Here is a 23,007-nt window from a genome sequence, read left to right as displayed (position 1 = left end):
TCCAGGTTGGAGACTCGGCCAACAGTTGGTAGAGCCCAACTAACTGTTGGGAGTGGAGGCTGAGGCCTGCTGCAGTCACTGAGATGCTCCCCCTTTTTAAAAATTTTAAAATAGCCCAAGCTAGTCTTGAAGTTCTGGCCTCAAGCAATCCTCCCACCTCAGCCTCCCAAAGTACTGGGATTATAGACATGAGCCACTGCGTCCAGCACTGAGCTGTTTCTTGCTGAGGTTTCCCTGTAAGAACTTCCAAATTGTGTCACAAAATCATAGTTGTTAGTATTTTCAGAGTTCTGGAGAACAAAACAGGAGCCAGTGATGGGAGGGAGAGTAAAGATGGACTTCAGAAACTACAGATCAAAGAGCTGTGGAAGATTCTAGAAAGGATTCTTCAACAAGTGATATGAATACTTTGTCAATGAAAAGGCTGAAACTCTGTGAAATACTTGAAGAGATTTATTCTGAGCCAAATAGAGTGGCCACGCCCATGACACAGACCTCAGGAGGTGGCTGGGGTGCAACTTGGTTTTATGCATTTTAGAGGGTCATGAGATATCAATCAAATCTATTCAAGATATACATTGGTTCAGTCCAGAAAGGCAGGACAACTCAAAGTGGGGGCTTCTGGGTTATAGGTAGATTTAAAAATGTTCTGATTGGCAATTAGTTGAGAGTTATTACCAATAGAAAGGAATGTCTGGGTTATAAGAGGCTGTGGAGACCAAAGTTTTATCAGCAGAAGCAGCCTTGGGGTAGCAGGCTTCAGAGAGAATAGATGGTGTTTCTCATTAGACTTAAGGTCTGTGTTGGCTTTCCCTGAATTCCGAAAGGGAGGAGGGCATAGTCAGCCATGTCCCACCCGCCCCCACTTCATGTCGTGGCGTGAACCGTTTTCAGGTTAATTTGGAGTGCCCTGGCCCAGAGAAGGGGTCCATTCAGATGGGGTGGGGCCTTAGAATTTTATTTTTGGTTTACAACTTTATGAAGAGAACATTAGAAACCACTTGAATTCACATCATGAAAAAAAAATCCACACTGTAAAAACGGTTTGTAGATTAACACATTAGGTGAATGCCAAAGCCACAGAATATCCAAATTTCTCTGAGGAATTTGAAAACTCTCAGGTATATGCCTTGTGGACAAGAGAGACAGAAAAATGGGACAGAGGATGAGATAGTTTGGAGAATGGATAGCTGATCAGATCTGTAGCTGTGCCCAGAGTGCTGAATAATGGATTTGCGTCCACAGGGAAGAGAGTCTCAGCTGCCACTGATAAAAGACCACGTCCTTGGCTCTGGGTCCATTCAACATCTTGGTAGACAACTGGGTGAAAACTCAGAGACAACCCTAGGAACTAAGAGGATGAAAAAAGTTAGCATTCATGGAATGAGGCACTGAAGAAACTGAAAAGCTGAAATAACCCCATGAAATAATGAGAACAATTGTAGTATCCTGAACCGGGGCACAGGACACAGGACCGGGGTGGAAGGCGGCACGAGACTACGCGCGCGGGAAAGACCCAGGGATCACAGTGGCCCAAAGCTGGGCACTTCCCAATTCCGGGATTTGTGCCTAAGGCACTCCAGGCTCCACCTTAGAACTGTGTCCAGCACGAAAGCAGTGCTGCCTTGCGGGAGGCAGGGCTGCACCACCACCGGGGTGTGAAGGGGCCCGGCAGGGAGGCGCCGAGTGTTTCCAGCTGCACGGGGTCGGGGGCCCGCACTGATGGAGAGCGCGGGTCGCAGGTTAAACCTAAAGGAGGGAAGCTTTTGGGGGCGGAACAGACAACCAAGAATACTGCACACTGCCCTTCCCACCCGAATTGTGTTTTGACTTTTGTTTTTTCTTTTTTTGAGACGGAGTTTTGCACTTGTTGCCCAGGCCTGGAGTGCAATGGCCCGATCTCGAATCACTGAAACCTCCGCCTCCCGGGTTCAAGCAATTCTCCTGCCTCAGCCTTCCGAGTAGCTGGGATTACAGGCGTGCACCATCACGCCCGGTTAATTTTGTACTTTTAGTAGATACGGGGTGTCTCCAAATTGGCCAAGGCTGGTCTCGAACTCCCGACTTCAGGTAATCCACTGGCCTCAGCCTCCCAAAGTGCTGGGATTACAGGCATGAGCCACCGCGCCCAGCCTGCTTTTGCTTTTTTTTTTTTTTTTTTTTTTTTTGGCAGAGTCTCGCTGTCCACCCCTGTAGTGCAGTGAGCTCGGCTCCCTGCGGCTTTGACCTCCCGGGCTCAGGCGATCCTCCCGCCTCAGTCCACAGAGCAGATGGGACCACAGGAGCCCACCACGCCCGACTACTTTTTGTAATTTTTGTAGGGATGGGGTCTAGCCATGCTGCCCAGGCTGGTCCGAACTGCTGGGCTCAAGAGCTCCGCCCGCCTCCGCCTCCCAAAGCGCAGGGATCACAGGTGTGAGCTACTACGCCCCGCCCAGAGTTTCCGACTGTTAGCGAATCACATTCACCTCAAAACTTTTTATACAAGAACTGAAAGGCAAACTAAGTCCGTGCTCCATCACTTCCTGTCCCAGGTCGGGGGGCCGGACGTTTTCTCCAAGCATCTTCCTGGCACAGCGCGCAGGCGGCCTGCGCCAAAGCTCTCGCTTCCTCCAGGCTCCCAGACCCCGCCCGCCCCGCAGGCTCCAGGGCGTTGCCTGGCAACTTAGCTGCGAGGGGATTGGCCGCGTAGGACCCCGTGACCATCCCGGAGACCACGCATTTCCTGCGCCCCCGGAAGTGGTGATAATGCCAGGCCCTGCCCCCGGCAGAGGCGGAAGCGGAGTCGGCCTGAGAGGTCTCCCGTCGCCGCAGGAGCCTCAGCCCAGCCGCGTGCCTTGGCCCATGGCCGCCTACTCTTACCGCCCCGGCCCTGGGGCCGGCCCTGGGCCGGCTGCAGGCGCGGCGCTGCCGGACCAGAGCTTCCTGTGGAACGTTTTTCAGAGGTGCGGCCTGGCACCGCCCGGGCACCTCCCGCCTCCGCCGCGGCGGCCCCGACCCCTGTCCCGACTCCCCCGGCCGACCCCGACCTCTGCCCCGACGAACCTCGTTCCCTGCCGGTTCTACCGCGGCCTCCTCTGTCCCCTGTCGGGTCCCCCGCGGCCCCCCCCGTCCCCTGCCGCCGCCCCCGACCCCTGCCCCAGCCGACGCGGCCGCCCGCGTCCCCTGGCGGGTCCCCCGCGGTCTCCACCTTCCCCTGCTTGGTCTCCTGTGGCCGCCCCTGCCTCCTGCCCGGTCCCTGTCCTGTGCGTCGGGCCCTTCCCAAGATGCAGAGTGCGCCACTGCAGACCCGAGGTCGCGGCCACCGGCTCCTGAGCCAGGCCCTTTTCCTCGCCTCAAGAGCCGCCAGGTGGAGGGTCTCCAGGGCGCTTGTTTGGGGAAAGCGGAAACAGACTGTCTGGGCCGCTGTTAAAATGTCAGCAGCCAAGGAAGAAGCAGCGACCTGGCGTCTGCTCGGGCCAGGTGACCTTTATGGCGGCGCCTTCTGTCCCTGGTCGCTTTTCCACTGAATGTCCGAAACTGTAGTGATTGATGGCCAGGGAATGGCTTAGTTATCTGAGGGAATCTTTTCTTGTCTGTGAAAAAGGGAAACTGGTGCAAATGGGAATTCAGACAGGCCAGGAGGGGAAGAAAGGGAAGGATTGAGGTGGGAAAAGAGAAAGATGATTGGCCTCTTAGGGGAAGACCACACTGGACGTCGGCTCCTGGGGCACTTCCTTGATTCCGCTGTACTCCTCAGCAGGACGGGAGAGGCGGAGGTTCCAGGAGGGAGCCTTCCAGAGTCGGTGCAGGGTTGACAGGAGACGTTTGTTTTGCTTTTCCTGAACTTTCGATCGCCAGCTTATTTGGTTTTCTTTATGTTATAGGGTCGATAAAGACAGGAGTGGAGTGATATCAGACACCGAGCTTCAGCAAGCTCTCTCCAACGGTGAGTGGGCCAGTGGGACCTGGGTCTCCGGACCAAGAAGCCGCGAGCCTGCCCTGTTCACAGTGGATAACTTTCTGAAGTTGTTTTTCCAAGGACAAAGGAATCATTAGGACAAATTGTTATTACTGCTTCATGGTGGAGATGCTTCTGGTTTATTTTGTGGCTACCGCTGTTACTGCTTGGAGTGCCTCACCGAGCCAGCTAACAACTGCGTGCGTGAGCACAGGGAAAGGCTTTTTGGGAAATGAAAACTAGATTGTAGGTTTAGGAGGGGAATAGGAAGGTTAGCTCTGTACAGCCAAAAGCCTTTTGGTAAGTTGGAGGTCCTTGAATTTCCTCGCTGACTGCATCTTGGTGACTTCTCTGAATAGACCTTCGAGGGCACTGGGAGGTGATTGGAGGGCTTGGGGAGCTCAGGCAGCACTTGTGTGGGAACGTGGCTGTTACAGGAACTGCAGAAACTGGGACTGGGTTCCTGGGGAAAGGATTGGGGGTGTTGGAGGCGCTGGCAGGGGAGTTATGGGGAGGTGTTCTTATCAGTGTGCGAATACTGGGCGTTCAGGCAGCGGGAAATCGGGTCCTTGCGTGTTGTGAGCTCCCTGGAGTTACGTTCTTGCCAGTTTCAGCTCAGTTGTTCCCCCTCCCCTGAGCTATCATTGGACACATTTTACTTCATTGAAACCTGACTGCCACTTTTTCTGTAATCCCTCAGGGGCAGTCATCTTTTCTGATTCTGTGTATAGTTTGCCTTTCCAGATCCGTGCCATTTAAGCTAGAATAGGGGTCAGTTTTGAGATGTTGTGAAAATGTTGAAAGGCTCCTCGTTCTTAGTGGGAAGTATCTGAAGTTGCCAGAGACTGAACTGGGGCGCGGGGAGCACTGTGGCTGCTAGACACTGCCTCACTGCGCTGTGGGTGGGGGGGTGCTGGATTCAGCCTTACTGCCTAATGATTTGTGAGGATTTGTGTTTTCAGAGTGACATGTTTACCTTATATTCTGACATCCGTTCCTGATATGTGGCGTGTGGGCCACAGATGCTGGTGTATTATTTCACATGCATTTATATAGATTGTTTTCAGGGAATTCAGAAATACTGTTATCTCTACACTAGTGATTGTGCTTTCTTGATTTTTCTCTTTTCATTATTCTTAAATCCTCCTTTTTTTATTTGCATCTCAGTTCATTTATACTCGGGAAGTGCAAGACATGGCGACTAGAAAGAGATGTCAAGAGAACCCGGAATCCAGTAGGCTACAATTTGGCAAATCTTAGCTTAAAACTTCCTGAATGTTGACCACAGTGGATGCAAATGGCTCTGTGCATCACCTGTTAAATATGGTCAGATGACCATCCAGGTTCAAGTGGTTTGTCACCAGGGTGATACAAGCCACACGGAGTGCCCTCCTCAGAGGCCATGTTTCAGAGACATTTATTTTGAGTGGTTTTCCAGTGAGTGATGCAAGATTTATGATCCACTTTAACAGCCTGCTTTTTATGCATTTGCTCAAATTTTTAGATTTTAGGTTTAGTTTTAGGTTTTCTGTTAAACTTGCTCAACTAGGAGTGGTGGTCAAATACTGGACCTCGTTAGTATGGTAGCCTGCCCACCTTGGCAGGCTCCACTGGAGTGCTTTGGGGCCTGCCTGGATTCCAGTCCTGGCTCTACCAGTTTTGTGTCCTCGCCGTTACTGGGAGGGAGTATTGAGGAAATGCATGCGAGGTGTTTCCGTGATTCCTGGCACAGAGCAAGTGCTCAGTAATTGTCAGCTGTGAGTATTAGTAGTAGCTAATACACTACTACTATTCTTGGCTAACAAGCCAGCTCAAAGCTTTGATGGTTTTCCATTACCTGATGATGGTGATGATGGTTTCCACTTACTGAACACTCACACGCTGGGCTAAGCACTTAACCCAAATCCAAGGTCAGCATTATTGTTTGGGGGTGGGGGAGACACCTCCTGCTCTGACTTGTGTGTTTGGGTTCCTGTATTTTCACCAGAGGGCGTTAGTCCTGCCCCAGTTCAGCTGGTCCTCAAAGCGTATATAGCTCTTTAACCATGAGCAAGTGTCAGTCAGAACATAAGCTTGATTTCAGCTGCTACTAAATATCTACCAGGAGACTGCTTGAGAGAATTGCCTGATGGGTGCTGAGTCCACCATTCCTGAGATACTTTGAAATCAGTGGCTTAACCCAAGCTGTGTATCGGGACCCTCTCACCGTGGTCCCAATGGAGTCACTTTTGTTAGGCGCCCCCCTTTACCTTGGGCTCTGAGCTTCCCTGCCTTTCATCTCTGTGGGATGAAGCCCCACCGCCCTTCAGGATGCAAAGCCCTCTTTAATGTGAGTGCAGGGCCAGGTGCAGTGGCTCACGCCTGACCTCCCAACACTTTGGGAGGCCAAGGCAGGGGGATCCCTTCAGCCCAGGAGTTTGAGACCAGCCTGGGCAACACTGTGAGACCCTGTTGCCTGAATTGCCCTGGGAGATTTCCTCAGCTTGTGCTGGGGGCATGTGGCCCCATGAAGCCCGTAGTCACTGTTCACCCCGAGAGACACTGGCTTTGGGGCTCACACACCTGCTGCAGGGCAGCCCCAGGAAATGGCCACCCCATTTCTCCTGGAGCTGCACGTGTTCTCAGCAACTGTGGTGGCTGTTCTCATTTGTTTGCATCTTATAAACCTTTACCTGATTACATTTTCCTCTTCAATTTAGCTGCTAGAAAATTTAAAGTCAGGTTGGTGGCTCACCAGTAATGAGAGTTTAGAGTAGAGGTAAACTTTATGACATAGTCTTAGACTCTTCACTTTCTCCTCAGCCAACATGATTCACATTTACTTTATTTTGCTGTACCGTGAGTGTCTCTGCGTTTCCTGAATTCCTTCTGGAATAAGGCAGGTTGTTAGTAAGCACAGGTTTCTGGTCCATCTCACAGCCTCAGGCAGTGGGCATTGCTGTCGGTGCTCCCTTTCCGGGTTACCTGTGGTAGCTCTCAAGTTGCAGGGCTGTGATTTGAAGCCTGATTTAGTACACCGTGTTTCTGTCGTGTTCTGTGGTGGTTTGCTCCTCACATGTGAGCATTCACCGTGTGGCCCTGTGTTTTTCCACCACACCTCTGCCTGGTGGCATCCCACTGGATGTCTCAGCCGAGCCACTCTGTTCTGAAGATGCCCTTGTCCTCCACCCCTTTGCTTTGGGCTCTGAGCTGCTTCTGCCTTTCATCTCTGTAGGATGAAGCCCCACCCGCCCTTCAGGATGCCAGCCTTGGCAACATTGTGAGACCCTGTTTCTACAAAAAGTAAACGACTGTAGTGGTGCACGCCTGTATTCCCAGCTACTTGGGTGGCTGAGATGGGAAGATCGCTTGAGCCTGGGAGGTTGAGGCTGCATTGAGCTGAGATCAAGCCACTGCACTCCAGCCTGGGAGACAGAGCAAAACCCCATCTCAAAAAAACAAAGAAAGTGGATGCACGCTGCTCCTGCCATTGGATCATCGCAGCATTTTTCTTTTCTCTGATATGCACCTTTTTCCTCATCGTGGGGGCTCATGTTTTCATAGTTCCCTCTCACTACTAGGTTGTGAGCTACATGAAGGAAGGTTCATAGTTGTGTTGTATGTACAGGCACACAAAATTTGTCCTTGGATAAACACATATCCTCTTCCTTCTCTCTGAATTTCTTTATTTTAAGAAAAAAATTAGAGATGGAGTCTCACTGTCTAGCTCAGGCTGGTCTCAAACTCCTAGGCTCAAGTGATCCTCCTGCCTCAGCCTATACTAATATTAATTCCTATACTAATATGATTGAAATTAGTTTGACTTCTATAATAGTTGTGCTCACAGATTGGGCTTCTGTTTTGATAGTAGAACTAAATTATTAGGCTATTTCAAGAAATTAATATATTACTGGTAGAAAAACTGAAGCTACAAAATGGCCTGGTTTCTCACTTCAGTTAAATGTGTGCTTCTGAGTGCTTGTATTCTAGGTGAAACCACACTGAGAAGGTATTTGTGGCCCATACACTGATTCCTTCATGAGACTTGTTTGCACAGGAGAGCTGCTAAAATTACTGCTCTCAGGGAGGTCTGTGGTGAACAGGTATGAAGAAGAAGACTGTTCTCTGCCCTTCTTTTTGCAATAAAATGTTCCAAACTATCTTGAGTTTGATCCCTTTTCGGGTGTTTTTTTTTTCCTTTTTTTTAAACATTCACATATTTCTTGGAATTATAAGAAATTAACTTTGTGCTTCTGAAGTAGGTTTGCCTTAATATAACACTGATGTATTTGTAAGGGGCATTTTTAAAGCTGTACTTTAAAAAATAATAATTCTTACATTCATTTGAAGGTTTTTTTATGTGTGTTTTTGAGATAGAGGCTTGCTCTATCGCCCAGGCTGGAGTGCAGTGGCGCGATCTTGGCTCACTACAACCTCCGCATCTGGGGTTCAAGCGATTCTCCTGCCTCAGCCTCCTGAGTAGCTGGGACTACAGGCGCCCACCACCATGCCCAGCTAATTTTTTGTATTTTTTTTTTTTCTTTTTTGAGGCAGAGTCTCTGTTGCCTAGGCTGGAGTGCGGTGGCACTATCTTGGCTCACTGCAAGCTCAGCCTCCTGGGTTCATGCCATTCTCCTGCCTCAGCCTCCCGAGTAGCTGGGACTACAGGCACCCGCCACAATGCCTGGCTAATTTTTTGTCTTTTTAGTAGAGACGGGGTTTCACCGTGTTAGCTAGGATGGTCTCGATCTCCTGACCTCTTGATCTGCCCGCCTCGGCCTCCCAAAGTGCTGGGATTACGGGCGTGAGCCAGGGGGCCAACATGGTGAAACCCCATCTCTACTAAAAATACAAAATTAGCTGGGAATGGTGGTGCGCACCTGTAATCCCAGCTACTGGGGAGGCTGAGGCGTGAGAATCACTTGAACCTGGGAGGCAGAGGTTGCAGTGAGCTGAGATCGCGCCACTGTACTCCAGCCTGGGGGACAGTGAGACTCCATCTCAAAAAAAAAAAAAAAAGAATAGAATAACTCTTGTTTAGGTGTTACAAAGTCCAGGCCAGACAAATCTAAACTTTAATCTCACACCCAGTTCCTAGATTAGTCCCTTCTCCAGCTCAGGTTCGGCCTAAGCCTCAGGGTTCCTTACTTGGTGGGCACCACCTGCTCCCTTCCCCACCTTTGTTCCCCTTTTTCCGCTGCTGGCTCCTCCGGGGTTGGGTGTGTTCAGAGGCAGAGACAGGCTAAAGGTCTTTGGCTTTTAGGTTGTGTTGATGGGTGAGTTCCAGATACTAGCTTTCTCTTGTATGATATTTCATTCATTTATCTATTAAAAATATTTATTTAGAACACACCATTCATGTGCCAGACCCTGTTCCAGGCACTGGGGATAGGGTGATAAATGAGATAAACAAAAACACCTGCTCACGTTAAGCTCCTGTTCTAGGGAAGACAGAAAGAAAATACACGTGTCCTTAGTACATTAGAAGATTCCAAGTACTGTAGAGAAAAATAAAGCAGGCTGAACTCGGTGGCTCATGCTTGTAATCCCAGCACTTTGGGAGGCTGAGGTGGGAGGATTACTTGAGCTCAGGAATTTGAGACCAGCCTGGGCAACATGGCAGATCCTGTCTCTACCAAAAAAAAAAAAAAAATTTAGCTGGGTGTGGTGGCGTGCATCTGTAGTCCCAGCCACTGGGGAGGCTGAGGAGGGAGAATTGCTTCAGCCCAGGAGGTGAAGGTTGCAGTAAACCGAGATCGTGCCATTGTGCTCCAGCCTGGGTGACAGAGCCAGACCCTGTCTCAAATAAAACAAAAGGAAAGAAAGAAAATGAAAAAAAGAAAGAGATGGGGCAAGCAGGGGAGAGGGCTGGGGACACAGGGGAGGGTGCTGGGGATGCAGGGGAGGGTGTTGGGGACACAGGAGGGTGCTGGGGATGTGGGGGAGGGTGCTGGGGACACAGGGGAGGGGTTGGGGACGTGGGAGGGGCTAGGGATGCAAGCTTTCCTGAGTTTCCACAGTTCTCTGCCCCTCTCCTGTCTCACGGGGCGTGTGCCACCTGTGGCTTGCAGTTGTTTTGCGCCAAGCTAATATCTTATTCTTCCCAACAGAGAGGCCCATTGAGGCTTCTCTGTCCTCCATGGGGAACAGCATTGGCCTAAACCTGCAGACACCATTGCAAAGGGAAGTCAGCTCAGGCAAACCCACTGGTGAAGAAGAATTCCAGTGTGGGGACACAGAGACTGACATTTCTTGCCATGGGTGATTTAATTTTGGGCCTCAGTTTTTCATTCCCCCCGTAAGAGTATGACACAGCCGCATCCTTGCCAGGGCCCGAGGGAGGGTGGATGGACTTATAGGTGTTGCTCGTGGCTGGGTGACTTGCTTCTGCCAACGAGATTTTCACAGACACATCACAAGCAGAAGCCTGGAATGTGTGGCACTGCCAGGCCTGCCCTCTTAGGCTCTTGATTTTCCCCACGAGATGTGTGTGCCGCAGGGGATGGCGGCTCTGGCTGTGGGATGAGGGGCGTGTGGAGCAGGCATGGTTCCCACCCTCAGCCTGGAGTCAAGGCCAGACTAGATCAGCCTAAGCCCAGCCACGCCACGGGTGCAGCAGTGAAGAGCAAATGCCAGCTGTCCATGACAGTGACTTTCAAAGGGGCATGTCATGTGCCTCATCCCAGCAACAGGGAAGGCATTTCTCTGTCAGTCAGTCGGTAAATGATTATTGACAATGTGTGGGAAGGTGGAGTGATTTGAGTAGATTTGGCCTCTATTCTCATGGAGCTTCCTTTCTGGAGGGGAAGGCAGATGATGGATGAATAAATATAAATGATTCTAATAGGTTGGTGCAGCAGTCATTAAAAGTAATGTCAAAAAAAAAAAAAAACGGGGAGGAGCCGGTGCTGCAGTTCATTGATAGTAATGGCAAAAACCGCGATGACTTGTGCACCAACCTAACCCAGTAATCACAGGTGTGCAGAATGTGGCGATGGGCAAGTTCTGAGTGCTAGGAGAGCATCTAGCTTCCCGGAGTCAGGAGACAGGGGTTGGCAACCTAACCAAGGTTAAGTCCAAGGGAGGGGGGTGGGCAGGGAGCGATATTTCAGTGGAGACTCCAAGGACGAATGGTATTTAGAGAGTAAACCCCGATAGAGAGGGTTTGTGTCTGGCACAGAGAAGAGCCTGTGCAAAAGCCAGCTTGGCGAGAGGACACCGTGTGTTCATCCACCTGAGGGGCGACCAGCAGGCTGGAGCTCAGCAGGTTGAGAGGAGGATGCAGAGCCCGGGAAAGGCACCCTAGGCAGAGGGCACAGAAGCGCAAAGGCCTGAAGTCAGGCCTGAGCCTGTGTGGTTTGAGGAACGGACAGAGGCCTGTCTGTCAGGAAGGGAACGGCACAGGGGAGAGACCTTAGGCCAGAGCAGAGGGCAGGGCAGAGGGCAGAGCTGTGCTGGGCACTGTGGGCTGTGGATGGGAGCTGGCATTTAAGAGGGGAGTCCATAGACCCAGGCAGAGGGCAGGGCTGTGAGGGCACTGTAGGCTGTGGATGGGAGCTGGCATTTAAGAGTGGAGTCCATAGACCAGGGCAGAGGGCAGGGCCGTGCTGGGCACTTTGGGCTGTGGATGGGAGCTGGCATTTAAGAGGGGAGACCATAGACCAGGGTAGAGGGCAGGGCCGTGCTGGGCACTTTGGGCTGTGGATGGGAGCTGGCATTTATGCTCAGGCGATGGGAATATGTTAAAAGATTTTAAGGAGGGGAGTAACAGTTGGGATTAATGTGTATTCTGGGAATCTCAACAAAGTAAATTCATAGTTCGAATTTTCATAAGACTTCTGCACAGGCAGAGAGAAATAAGATCGCATCTACAGCTGTGTGATGATTTTCTTTAAAAATACTACTAAGTTTTTAAACGTGATTTCAAGTGGTGTGTTTCTGTTTCACATTGGACATAAGTAGATTGCAAGGCTAATGGAAAGTAGAAAAGTTAACTCATGAACATAAAAGAGACATCGATTTGAAAACAAAACATTTATTCATTTACTTCTGCTGGAGTTTTCTTGACTGTTGAATTTTGTAAGAAGGGATTGGTCAGGGAGGGTCTTGGGGCTGAAGACCTGGAGAGGAGCTGGTGCTATCGCTGTTCAAATCTGAAGGTGGTGGAGATGGAGCCTTGGGGAGGAGCCGGTGCTGCCTTTTAAGTCTATGAGAGTCGTTGAGCTGGAGGTCCAGGGAAGAGCTGGTGCTGCCACTGATGTCTTAGGTTGTGGAGCTGAAGACAGTGAAGGAGCTGGTTTGGCTGTTCTGTGAGGGTCGTGGAGCTGGAGATCCAGGTGGGAGAGGTGTTCTAGCTTGAGGGTCATGCAGATGGAGACCCGTGAGGAGCTGATGTTATTTTAATTGGAGGGTCGTAGAGCTGGAGACCCAGGGAGGAACTGGTGTGGTTCTAGTTTGAGGGTTGTGGAGCTGGAGACACAGGGAGGAGCTGAGGTTCTAGTTTGATGGTTGTGCAGCTGAAGACTCGGGGAGGGGCTGAGGTTCTAGTTTGACGGCCCTACAGCTGAAGATCCGGAGAGGAGCTGATGTTCTAGATTGAGGGTCGTGCAGCTGGAGAACCAGACAGGAGCTGATGTTATAGATTGAGCATTGTGCAGCTGAAGACTCGGGGATGAGCTGATATTGTTCACTTTGAGGGTCTTTCAGCTGAAGACTCGGGGAGGAGCTGATGTTCTAGATTGAGGGTCTTTTAGCTGGATACCCAGGGAGGAGCTGATGTTCCAGATTGAGGGTCATACAGCTGGAGAACCGGACAGGAGCTGATGTTATAGATTGAGCATCGTGCAGCTGAAGACTCGGGGAGGTGCTGATGTTGTTCGCTTTGAGGGTCTTTCAGCTGGAGACTCAGGGAGGAGCTGATGTTCTAAATTGAGGGTCTTGGAGGTGAAAACCCGGAGAGGAGCTGATGTTCTAGTTTGAGGGTCTTGCAGCTGCAGACCCGGAGAGGAGCTAATGTTTTAGATTGAAGGTCATGCAGCTGAAGACTCGGGGAGGAGCTGATGTTCTAGATTGAGGGTCATGCAACTGAAGACTCGGGGAGGAGCTGATGTTCTAGAGTACGGGTCATGCAGCTGAAGACTCGGGGAGGAGCTGATGTTGTTCGCATTGAGGGTCTTTCAGCTGGAGACTCAGAGAGGAGCTGATGTTCTAGATTGAGGGTCATACAGCTGAAGACTCAGGGAGGAGCTGATGTTCTAGTTTGAGTGTCTTGCAGCTGCAAACCCATAGAGGAGTTGATGTTCTAGATTGAGGGTCATACAGCTGAAGACTCAGGGAGGAGCTGATGTTCTAGTTTGAGGGTCGTACAGCTGAAGTCTCGGGGAGGAGCTGATGTTCTAGTTTGAGGGCCCTACAGCAGGAGATTCAGAGAGGAGCTGATGTTATAGTTTTAGGGTTGTACAGCTGAAGACTCGGGGAGCAGCTGGTGTTCTATTTTGAGGGCCCTACAGCTGGAGACCAGGAGAGGCATTGATGTTCTAGATTGAGGGTCGTGCAGCTGAAGATTCGGAGAGGAGCTGATGTTCTAGTTTGTGAGCCCTACAGCTGGAGACCTGGAGAGGAGCTGATGTTTTAGTTTGAGGGTCGTGCAGCTGAAGACTTGGGGAAGAGCTGATGTTGTTCACGTTGAGGGTCTTTCAGTTGGAGACTCAGGGAGGAGCTGATGTTCTAGATTGAGTGTCACGGAACTGGAGATCTGGAGAGGAGTTGATGTTCTAGTTTGAGGGTCGTGCAGCTGAAGACTCGGGGAGGAGCTGAGGTTGTAATTTGAGGGTCTTGCAACTGCAGACTTGGGGAGGAGCTGATGTTCTAATTTGAGGGTCGTGCAACTGAAGACTTGGGGAGGAGCTGATGTTCGCATTGAGGGTCTTTCAGTTGGAGATTCAGGGAGGAGCTGATGGTCTAGATTTAGGGTCACGGAACTGGAGACCTGGAGAGAAGCCGATGTTCTAGTTTGAGGGTCTTGCAGCTGCAGACCCGGGGAGGAGCTGATGTTCTAGATTGAGGGTCATGCAGCTGAAGACTCGGGGAGGAGCTGATGTTGTTCACATTGAGGGTCTTTCAGTTGGAGACTCAGGGAGGAGCTGATATTCTAGATTTAGGGTCACGGAACTGGAGACCTGGAGAGAAGCTGATGCTCTAGTTTGAGGGTCTTGCAGCTGCAGACCCGGAGAGGAGCTGATGTTCTAGTTTGAGGGCCTTGCAGCTGCAGACCCGGAGAGGAGCTAATGTTCTAGTTTGAAGGTCTTGCTGCTGCAGATCCAGAGAGGAGCTGATGTTCTATATTGAGCGTCATGCAGCTGGAGACTTGGGGAGGAGCTGATGTTGTCTGCGTTGAGGGTCTTTCAGTTGGAGACTCAGGGAGGAGCTGATGTTCTAGATTTAGGGTCCCGGAACTAGAGACCTGGAGAGAAGCTGATGTTCTAGTTTGAGGGTCTTGCAGCTGCAGACCCAGGGAGGAGCTGATGTTCTAGTTTGAGGGTCTTACAGCTGCAGACCCGGGGAGGAGCTGATGTTCTAGATTGAGTGTCATGCAGCTGAAGACTCAGGGAGGAGCTGATGTTCTAGTTTGATGGTCGTGCAGCTGAAGACTCGGGGAGGAGCTGATGTTGTTCACATTGAGGGTCTTTCAGTTGGAGACTCAGGGAGGAGCTGATGTTGTAGATTTAGGGTCATGCAACTGGAGACCTGGAGAGAAGCTGATGCTCTAGTTTGTGGGTCTTGCAGCTGCAGACCCAGAGAGGAGCTGATGTTCTAATTTGAGGGTCTTGCAGCTGCAAGCCCAGAGAGGAGCTAATTTCTAGTTTGAAGGTCTTGCCGCTGCAGACCCAGAGAGGAGCTGATGTTCTAGTTTGAGAATCTTGTAGCTGCAGACCTGGAGAGGAGCTGATGTTCTAGATTGAGCGTCGTGCAGCTGGAGACTTGGGGAGGAGCTGATGTTGTCCGCGTTGAGGGTCTTTCAGTTGTAGACTCAGGGAGGAGCTGATGTTCTAGATTTAGGGTCACGGAACTAGAGACCTGGAGAGAAGCTGATGTTCTAGTTTGAGGGTCTGGCACCTGCAGACCCGGAGAGGAGCTGATGTTCTAGTTTGAGGGTCTTGCAGCTGCAGACCCGGGGAGGAGCTGATGTTCTAGATTGAGGGTCATGCAGCTGAAGACTCAGGGAGGTGCTGATGTTCTAGTTTGACGGTCGTGCAGCTGAAGACTTGGGGAGGAGCTCATGTTGTTCACATTGAGGGTCTTTCAGTTGGAGACTCAGGGAGGAGCTGATGTCCTAGATTGAGGGTCCTGCAGCTGAAGACTCGGGGAGGAGCTGATGTTCTAGTTTGAGGGTCATGTAGCTGAAGAGCCAGGGAGGAGCTGATGTTCTAGCTTGAGGGACCTACAGCTGAAGACTTGGAGAGAAGCTGATGTTCTAGTTTAAGGGTGTTGCAGCTGAAGACTCGGGGTGGAGCTTATGTTGTTTGCGTTGAAAGTCTTTCAGCTGGATGTTCAGGGAGGAGCTGATGTTCTAGATTGAGGGTCTTGGAGCTGGAGACCTAGAGAGGAGCTGATGTTCTAATTTGAGTATCTTGCAGCTGCAGGCCTGGAGAGGAGCTGATGTAGTTTGAAGGTCTTGCAGCTGCAGACCGGGAGAGGAGCTGATGTTCTGGATTGAGGATCTTGCAGCTGAAGACTCGGGGAGGAGCTGATGTTCTAAGTTGAGGGTCTTGCAACTGAAGACTTGAGGAGGAGCTGATGTTCTAGCTTGAGGGTCGTTCAGCTGAAGACTCGAGGAGGAGCTGTTCTGGTTTGAGGGTCGCGTAGCTGAATACTCCGGAAGGAGCTGATGTTCCAGTTTGAGGGTCATGCAGCTGGAGATCCGGCGGGAGCTGATGTTCCAGTTTGAGGGCCGGGTAGCTGATGTAACAGTTTGAGGGTCATGCAACTGGAGACCTGTGTGGGGGAGAAGATGTTCCAGTTTGAGGGCCATGCAGTTTGAGACCCAGCGGGAAGCTGATATTCCGGTATGAGGGCCATGAAGCTAGAGACCTGGTTGGGAGGTGATGTTCCAGGTTGAGGACCGTGCAGCTGGAGACCAGGTGGGAGCTGATGTTCCAGTTTGAGGTCCGTGCAGCTGGAGACCCGGGAGGGAGCTGATGTTCCAGTTTCAGGGCTGTGCAGCTGGAGACACCGCGGGGAGCTGATGTTCCAGTTTGAGGGCCGGGGAGCTGATGTACCAGTTTGAGGGCCATACAGCTGGAGACCCGGGGGGGAGAAGATATTCCAGTTTCAGGGCCATGCTGCTGGAGACCCCGCGGGAAGCTGATGTTCCAGTATGAGGGCCGTGCAGCTGGAGACCTGGTGGGGAGGTGATGTTCCAGGTTGAGGGCCATGCAGCTGGAGACTAGGGGGTAGCTGATGTTCCAGTTTGAGGGCCGTGCAGCTGGAGACCCAGCGGGGAGCTGATGTTGAAGTTTGAGGGCCGTGCAGCTGGAGACCCGGTGGAGAGTTGATGTTCCAGTTTGAGGGCCGTGCAGGTATATACCCAAGGTGGAGCTGATGTTCCAGTTTGAGGGCTGTGCATCTGGATATCCGGCGGGGAGCTGATATTCCAGTTTGAGGGCCGGGGAGCTGATATTCCAGTTTGATGGCCGTGCACCTGGAGACCCGGGGAGGAATATCAAACTGGAACATCTGCTCCCCACAGTGTCTCCAGCTGCACAGCTCTCAAACTGGAACATTGGTTCCCATCCAGGTCTCCAGCTGCACAGCCCTCAAACTGCAGCATCGGCTACCCCCGAGTCTCCAGCTGCAAGACCCTCAGACTGGAACATCAGCTCCCCACCAGGTCTCCAGCTGCACAGCCCTTAACCTGGAACAGTTTGAACCTGGTGGGGGAGCTGATGTTGCAATTGGAGGGCCGTGCAGCTGGAGACCCAGAGGGGAGCAGACGTTCTAGTTTTAGGGCCGTGAAGCTGTAGACTCAGGAGGAAGCTGATGTTCCAGTTTGAGAGCTGTGCAGCTGGAGACCCGGGGGCGAACTGATGCTGCAGTTTGAGGGCCATGCAGCTGGATACCCAGCTGAGAGCTGATGTTGCAGTTTGAGGGCTGTGCACCTGGAGCCCTGGGGCGGAGCTGATATTCCAGTTTGAGGGACGTGCAGCTGGAGACCTGACGGGAGCTGATGTTCCAGTTTGAGGGCCATGCAGCTGGAGACCCGGTGGGGAGCTGATGTTCCAGTTTGAGGGCCCTGCAGCTGGAGACCCATGGGGATCTGATGTTCCAGTTTGAGGTTGGTGCAGCTGGCGACCCAGGTGGGAGCTGATGTTCTAGTTTGAGGGCCGTGCAGCTGGCGACCCGGGGGCGAGCTGATGTTCCAGTTAGAAGGCCGTGCATTTGGAAACCCTGGAGTGAGCTGAATTTCCAGTTTGAGAGATGTGCAGATGGAGACCCAGTGGAGGAGCTGATGTTCCAGTTTGAGGGCCCGGAAGCTGATGTTCCCGTTTGAGGGCCCAGGAGCTGATGTTCCAGTTTAAGGCCGTGCAGCTGGAGACCCAGGGGGGAGCTGATGTTCTACTTTGAGGGCTGTGCAGCTTGAGACCCGGCGGGTAGCTGATGTTCCAGTTTGAGGGCCGTGCAGCTGGAGACCTGGGTGGGAGCTGATGTTCTAGTTTTAGGGCCATGCAGCTGGAGACCCGGGGAGTGGGGGGAGCTGATGGTGCAGTTTGAGGGCCATGCAGCTGAGGACCCAGGGGGGAGCTGATGTTCTCCTTTGAGGGCTGTGCAGCTGGAGACCTGGGGGGAGTTGATGTTCCAGTTTGAGGGCCATGCCGCTGGAGACCCAGGTGGGAGCTGATGTTCCGGTTTGAGGGTGGTGCAGCTGGCGACCTGGGTGGGAGCTGATGTTCTAGTTTGAGGACTGTGCAGCTGGAGACCCAGCGGGGAGCTGATGTTGCAGTTTGAGGGCCATGCAGCTGGAGACCCATGGGGGAGCTGATGTTCTGTTTTGAGAGCCGTGCAGCTGGAGATCCGGGGGTGAGCTGATGTTCCCGTTTGAGGGCTGTGCAGCTGGAGGCCTAGCGAGGAGCTAATGTTCCTGTTTGAGGTCCTTGCCGCTGGAGACCTGGGGAGGAGCTGATGTTCTTGTTTGAGGGCCTTCCAGCCGGAGACCCGGGGATGTGCTGATGTTCCCATTTGAGAGCTGTGCAGCTGGAGACCCGTGGGGGAGCTGATGTTCCCTTTAGAGGACCGTGCCACTGGAGAGCCTGCGGGGATCCGATGTTCCAGTTTCAGGGCCATGTATCTTGAGACTTGGGGAGGTACTGATGTTCCTGTTGGAGAGCCGTGCAGCTGGAGACCTGGGGAGGAGCTGATGTTCCCATTTGAGGGCCATGCAGGTGGAGACCTGGAGAGGAGCTGATGTTGTTCTAATTTGAGTGTTGTGCAGCTGCAGATCCAGGGATGAGATGGTCCTGCGGTTCAAATATGAGGGTCCCGGAGCTGGAGTCTATGTGAGGAGCCAATGCTGCCTCTGATGTCTTAGGTTGTGGAGCTGGAAACTCGCGGAGGAGTCGGTATTGGTGTTTCTAGTTGAGGGTCGTGGATCTGGAGATACAGTGGGGAGCAGTGTTCTAGTTTGTGGGTCGTGGAGCTGGAGACCCAGGGAGGAGCTGGTGTGTTTCTAGTTGAGGGTCATGGAGCTGGAGACCCACGGAGGAGCTGGTATGTTCTAGTTGAGGGTCGTGGAGCTGGAGATCTGGGGAAGAGCTGGTGCTGCGGTTCAAGTCTGAGGGTCTCAGAGCTGGAGCCCCCGGGAGGAGTAGGTACTGCCACTGATGTCTTAGGTTTTGGAGCTGGAGACCTGTGGACAAGCCAGGCTGGTGTTCTAGTTTGAGATTCGTGGAGCTGGAATCCTGGTCAGGAGCCAGTGATGCTGTTTAAGTCTGAAGTTCGTGGAGCTAAATACAGAGCCGATGTTGGGGAAGTAGAGAGAGAGTTTCAGGACGCCACTTCAAACTGTACGTGTAGCTGAATCCCAAGCAAGTTAAGCCTGGGAGCTTCTCAGTCCTCGGGATCAATGCATTCCTTTTTCTCTTACACAGTTTGGATTTGTTTTCTGTCTAATGAGACAGAAAGACCCTGATTAATACCCTCAGGAATTGAAAAGCTTAAAAAAAACTAAATGATATTGGTATAATAATAATAGAAATTAAGCTATGATTATCCTGACAGACAAAATCACACACCACACACAATATATATCTTTTCAATCAGTTAGTCAAATAAAATATAAATTGAAAAATAGACCCATGCAAAGCTATAAAAAGTTATTTTTTCTTCATGTTCAAAAATATTTAATTCACTTCAAAATGTCATACAAATTATGGTGGTTTCTATGCACCCCTAAAGCTTCAGTCATTTAGCTCAGGTACGTATTAAAGTAATATATTAATTCTTCCAGTACAATGGTGTTTCATACCATTGACACTTGCATACTCTAGAATAATTTGGAAAGACATGTGTAATATTCACAATGTTCAGAAAAGCAAGCAAAAGGTCAAGGAACCTGCTTGGTTCTCAGATGGCCTCATATCAGCTTCATAAACATTCATTCTACAAAATAGTAAGCTAACATTTGAACACAATTTCCAAAAATAAAGAATATTTTCTCATAAATAATGAAGTCTGTTTCTCAGGCACCTCAGAAGTATACAAAAGAATTTGAGTTTGAACAGATCTCTTGGAATGTGTTTAACCTGGTATTTCAACAGACTTAAGATTTCTAGGGTTTCACAAAGGCCAGATTTTATTTCAGTTACTCAGAAGAGAAAGAAAATGTCTTCTGAAAGAGGTGAACTCAATCATTACCAATAGAAAAAGTATCCACTGTATTCATCTCTTATGGAAACAGAAAAATATAACATTTCCCCCCTTAAAATAATATACATATAATATGCATATTATTTTGTGTATATATATATATATATATATATATAACTTAAAGTTCCATTGTACATAGCTGGACAATAAAATCTGGAAACCAGCATGAAACCCTGTTATTCACATGTTAAAATGTTGAAACTATGACCAAAATATGAAAGCTGCTAGAGCTATCAGAAAGAGACAAGACAAAAACCTTCTTGCATATGTATAAACTAAATGTGATAATCTCAAAAAACTTCTCAAAATTATGATTACCTTCCAGTTTAAAAACTTTAATCCTAAATTAAAAAAAAAAATCTATACACAAACCACTGATTTGCCCAGACCAAAAGAAAGAAAGAAAGATCAGCGGTAAGGTAAGCAGGACCCAGAGGAGCTGATATTCACGGTTCTTACATGTACAACTCTTCCAGGAATTATCCATAAAGTACTTTATTTTACAACCTGCTTTTCTTGTAAAACTAAAGGTGCACTTTTTTACATAAAAGTTTTATACGGCATTAAAACCAGAACTGTATGTAAAATACTGCATCTAAATGTTTCTAAATAGTCTTGTTCCATTAGTTCATCGGTGACTTCTGTGGCTTCGTCATCATTTTCCATGGATGATTCTAAAAGAATCTCTCCAGTTTTACTGGAATTGGATCCTACTAATTCTTCTGTTTCACGGCAGTCAGAAGAACCACTACTTTCAGGGCCTTCGTTTTCATTACCTTCGGAATGTAGTAAATCTTTCTCAGCTTGCGACACATCAGATTCCTCCATTTGATTATTTTCCTCAGAAGTCTCTTCATTCACAGTTGAGGCATCATCAGATTCTTTTTCTTGATTTTTTCTTTCCGGGATCATTTCTCTTGATGCCATAAAAGACTAAAAATAAGCAAATGTTGTTGTACTTATATTTTATTTTCAGAATGCCTCCACAGTTAAGTTTCATGAATTCTGATGTTCTATAATTCAAATCACATCCCCTGAAATTCAGCAACAACTACATACAGGTGGGAGAAAAGCCCAATGTCGGCATTACAAGGAGTTCTATTATGTACAATTCTTTCACGAAAGCAATGAATACAAGAATTTGAGAATCTTCTTACTCCTCCCTTTTACAGATGGTCTCTCAATACCTTCTTCTTCCTCTTCATCCGCTTCTTCATCCTCTTCTGTACGCACTGCCGGGTACCACGGCTTTCTGTGTCTTTATCCTGAGATGAAGGTGATGCTTCTGTTTCTTCTATCATAACTGAAGAAATTTCGCTGCAAGTGGCTTGAATGGCTGTTTCTCCGACTTCGCCTTTTTTGTCAAACATGAGTCTTTTTACCTCATGCCCCTCAGCTTCCACAGCATCTTCATCTGGATGTTTATTTCTCAAAGGGCTCACCGAGGAAACTTGTGATGCAGATGTCGAAGAGTCACTGTGATTTTTCTCTTCATTTTGCTGCAAATTTACCTCTTTGCTGTCTGTGCTGTCAGGCGACCCATTTGTTGTCATGGGGGCTGACAAAGAAACCTTTGGTCGATTACGTGGCCTGGGTGTCCCAGGCCCATTTATATTAGACCTCTCAGGATAGCTTGGTGAATTTCCAGGAAACACACCACCATTCATTCGATTTAAACTATTGGAATTGTTTTTCCCTGAAGAAGGATAAACACAGCTAACAACCATCACATCCTTTTCTACTCCTCTGAGAAATTTGTCTGTTCCTGTATAGTTTCTCCTTGGATCTGTTAACAATTCACATAGTCGCTGAATAGTAAATGGGATACCGTTAAATCCAGTGACAATTTTCAGTATTCTTTCCTTCATTTCATCAAAGGGAATATATTCGACATTAGGGTTGGGAGGACCTCTTGGCTCAGGAGCTGAAGTTCTGAAATCATCCATCACTTTCTCCAGTTTGAAAATAAAATAGCCTTTAAATTGGGACCACTGAATCTGTTTCTCCAGTCTTGGCTATATGACAAAGAAACTGATCCAGGACAGGACAAACTTCCTTTTTCCCCTCTTCTCAAAATCTTTCAGCGCCTCCTGGAGCCTCTCGACGTCCATGGCTTCCCGGAGTCCCTCACAGCCTCCGCCTCCCTCCGCGGGTCTCTTGGGGACTGGAATGCCTCCCCCCATCCCCCGACGTCCTCCCACTCCCTCGCACACACTCCCGCATGCAGGCCAAGTTGCGTGGGGGGAACGAAGGGAGCCAGGGGAAGCGTGTGAGAGAGTGAGACCAACAGAGCGAGCATCTCCCCAAGCCGCTACCACCAACCCTCCAACATGGCGCCTGGCATGTCACCCTAAAAAGTTATTTCTTGGAGAAGCGATGGATGACAGAGATTAATCTGAGAGTTACTATTAGTGGAGAAACTTAGAACTTACCATTTTTCTTGTGAGGTTTCGGCGCTGATACTGCTATTCTGTGAGTTCTGGCAATTGAGTCCATTCACACAGCCTGGTGATGCAGCAGGTGTCACAGAAGGACCCTGTCCCAGCTGGTCCTGCTCCACTGCTACGATGGTGTGGCCTCTGATCTCTGACCGTGTCTTGAGGGGAGACCAGGCCCTTGATCACAAGCGTATCCATGGTGAGGTTCCGTGGATGGAACCTCATGGATGTTCCTTCCTGATGTTCATCTGCCACCTTGCTATTGAATGCATCTTGTTTATAACTGCCTTCTAAGTATTGAATAGAAATAAAGCATTTGTACAGTATGGGTAAGGTATAAAGAATATTGACACATTGGACACAGAGGACCTCCACCAAGTTTAAGGAGTAGAATCTCAAGAAACATAACTGTGGATGCTCCCTGGAGGCCCTGCCTGAGTCCCGGGTCCCTTCCCTTCTCCTGCAGAGGGAATCAGTTCCTGCTTTAGTCTTTATTATTCCCACACTTTTCTTCATAGTACATTTCTTTCACCATGTATCTGCACATCCCTAAAAAATATGCCATTTAGTTTTTGAACTTTCTGTTTTCTTTTTGAGGCAGGGTCTTGCTCTGTTGCCTCGGCTGTAGTTTTGAACTTTGACGTGAGGGAGTTCTCCTGTGTGGCCGCTCCTGCGCTGCATGGCTCTGAGCATCTGCTCTGTCTATTTCTGTCCTCCATTCTCTCCCTG

The 23,007-nt window shown here is 49.8% G+C and overlaps 1 protein-coding gene, 1 long non-coding RNA gene and 2 pseudogenes across 3 annotated transcripts in view; 1 reads left to right on the top strand and 3 right to left on the bottom strand.

The window, feature by feature from the left end:
- Positions 1 to 937: 937 nt before the first annotated feature.
- On the bottom strand, positions 938 to 2,772 carry LOC129528099 (uncharacterized). Its single transcript, XR_008673304.2, has 2 exons — positions 2,469 to 2,772; positions 938 to 1,351 (listed from the first exon to the last, which is right to left on the bottom strand). It is a non-coding gene; the product is annotated as an uncharacterized lncRNA (long non-coding RNA).
- PDCD6 (programmed cell death 6) overlaps positions 2,629 to 23,007 on the top strand; it is a 42,938-nt gene continuing 22,559 nt past the window's right edge. Inside the window, exons 1-2 of one of the 2 annotated variants that reach the window (XM_004059098.4) lie at positions 2,629 to 2,945; positions 3,867 to 3,928. In XM_004059098.4, coding sequence (XP_004059146.3) covers positions 2,749 to 2,945; positions 3,867 to 3,928 — 259 coding nt within the window. In that variant the 5' untranslated portion in view covers positions 2,629 to 2,748. The remainder of the gene's footprint in view (positions 2,946 to 3,866; positions 3,929 to 23,007) is intronic. The other variant, XM_019013265.3, reaches the window with a different exon arrangement.
- On the bottom strand, positions 16,726 to 22,446 carry LOC109023873 (uncharacterized; annotated as a pseudogene).
- LOC101142635 (serine/threonine-protein phosphatase 4 regulatory subunit 2-like) lies at positions 18,468 to 22,036 on the bottom strand (annotated as a pseudogene).

Source organism: Gorilla gorilla, chromosome 19, assembly GCF_029281585.2.
Source record: "Gorilla gorilla gorilla isolate KB3781 chromosome 19, NHGRI_mGorGor1-v2.1_pri, whole genome shotgun sequence".
NCBI classification, from domain to species: Eukaryota; Metazoa; Chordata; class Mammalia; order Primates; family Hominidae; genus Gorilla; species Gorilla gorilla.
Note: the sequence above shows the minus strand (reverse complement) of the source record. Positions and strands in the feature narration are given on the sequence as shown.